The following is a 1,549-nucleotide window of genomic DNA, read 5'->3' as shown; positions in this document are numbered from 1 at the left end:
TAACACAGCTCCCCGTCACGTGAAGTCGTGAGGTATTCGCGGTGCGGGTCGAGATGCAATCGCCTCCAAACTTTACGTCTACCACGAAGCCTCCTTATTCACGCTGACTCATGTGACTCACTCCCAATGCTGGTTTCAAACCTCTCAAAATAACGCCAGGCGCAAAAGAGCCTGCAGTGTTGATTCATGGTCAGCTGATATGATGGATGTTGATGCCGTGACCGGTACCAAACGCAAGGCCGATGCGGACAACGATGAGCCAGCGCCGCCGCCACGTCGTATTCGCGTAAGTAAGCCCATTCAGACAGTCAGACCAGGCCCTAGCTGTATAAAGTGCTGATTACAGTAAAAGGCGCTTGATATTGATGTGGTGAACAAAATCGCCGCTGGCGAAATCATTGTTGCACCCGTCCACGCGCTCAAGGAGCTTCTGGAAAATGCCATCGATGCTGGCAGTACTGCACTGGAAGTTCTCGTAAAGGACGGTGGGTTGAAACTACTCCAAATCACGGATAATGGATCCGGAATCCAAAAGGATGATCTTGCCATTCTTTGTGAGCGGCACACCACGTCCAAGATTGCCGCTTTCGAGGATCTCGCCGCCATTTCCACATATGGCTTTCGCGGCGAGGCTCTTGCCAGTATAAGCCATATTGCGCATCTGACAGTCACTACCAAAACAAAGGATTCGGCTCTGGCCTGGCGTGCGCACTATTTGGACGGCAAGCTTGTGCCCAGCAAGCCCGGTCAGCCAGCGGAGCCGAAAGGCGTCGCCGGTCGCCCGGGAACCCAGATTGCGGTCGAAGACTTGTTCTTCAGTATACCTACCAGACGAAAAGCATTTCGGTCATATGCGGATGAATTCAACAAGATTCTAGACATGGTTGGGCGATATGCCATTCACTCCACCGGCGTCGCTTTTACTTGCAAAAAGGCTGGCGAATCATCTGCAAGTTTGTCGATCCCGGCGGCCGCGTCCGCGATTGATCGAGTTCGCCAAATCTATGGCGGTGGCGTTGCAAATGAGCTGGTGGAGGTCTCTGCTTCGGATGAACGCTGGGGTTACAAAGCGAGTGCGCTCGTGACCAATGCCAATTACCACATCAAGAAGACGGCTCTGGTGCTGTTCATCAACCACCGTGCTGTAGAGTCGACGAATATAAAAATGGCTATCGAGCAGGTATACTCGGCATTCTTGCCCAAGGGCGGACACCCTTTTGTGTACCTGAGTCTCGACATTGACCCGGCAAGAGTCGACGTAAATGTACATCCCACCAAGAAGGAAGTACATTTTCTCAACGAAGATGAGATTCTTCATGACATTTGCAACAAAATCACCGAAGCCTTGACAGCAGTTGACACGAGCCGCACGTTCAAAACTCAAACCCTGATTCCCGGCGCCGCACGGGTTGTCAAGTATCCAGCAAAAGATGGCGAAGGACCAGTAGACACGGTGCTGGCGAGCGGTAAGCGCGTGCGGCGAAACTCGAATGACCTTGTCCGCACCGATACGTCTGAGCGCAAAATCACCAGCATGTTTACGCGCACA

The 1,549-nt window shown here is 52.6% G+C and overlaps 1 protein-coding gene across 1 annotated transcript in view; it reads left to right on the top strand.

Moving 5' to 3' along the window:
- Positions 1 to 202: 202 nt before the first annotated feature.
- Positions 203 to 1,549, top strand: part of BBA_01777 (putative MLH1 protein) — a gene marked incomplete at both ends in the record, with an annotated part of 2,438 nt that continues 1,091 nt past the window's right edge. Inside the window, 2 exons of the mRNA XM_008596874.1 lie at positions 203 to 286; positions 353 to 1,466. Coding sequence (XP_008595096.1) covers positions 203 to 286; positions 353 to 1,466 — 1,198 coding nt within the window. The remainder of the gene's footprint in view (positions 287 to 352; positions 1,467 to 1,549) is intronic.

The sequence above is a fragment of the Beauveria bassiana genome (assembly GCF_000280675.1).
Source record: "Beauveria bassiana ARSEF 2860 unplaced genomic scaffold BBA_S00003, whole genome shotgun sequence".
Classification (NCBI taxonomy): Eukaryota; Fungi; Ascomycota; class Sordariomycetes; order Hypocreales; family Cordycipitaceae; genus Beauveria; species Beauveria bassiana.
The sequence above is the reverse complement of the archived record's forward strand: the minus strand, read 5'-3'. Positions and strand labels throughout refer to the sequence as shown.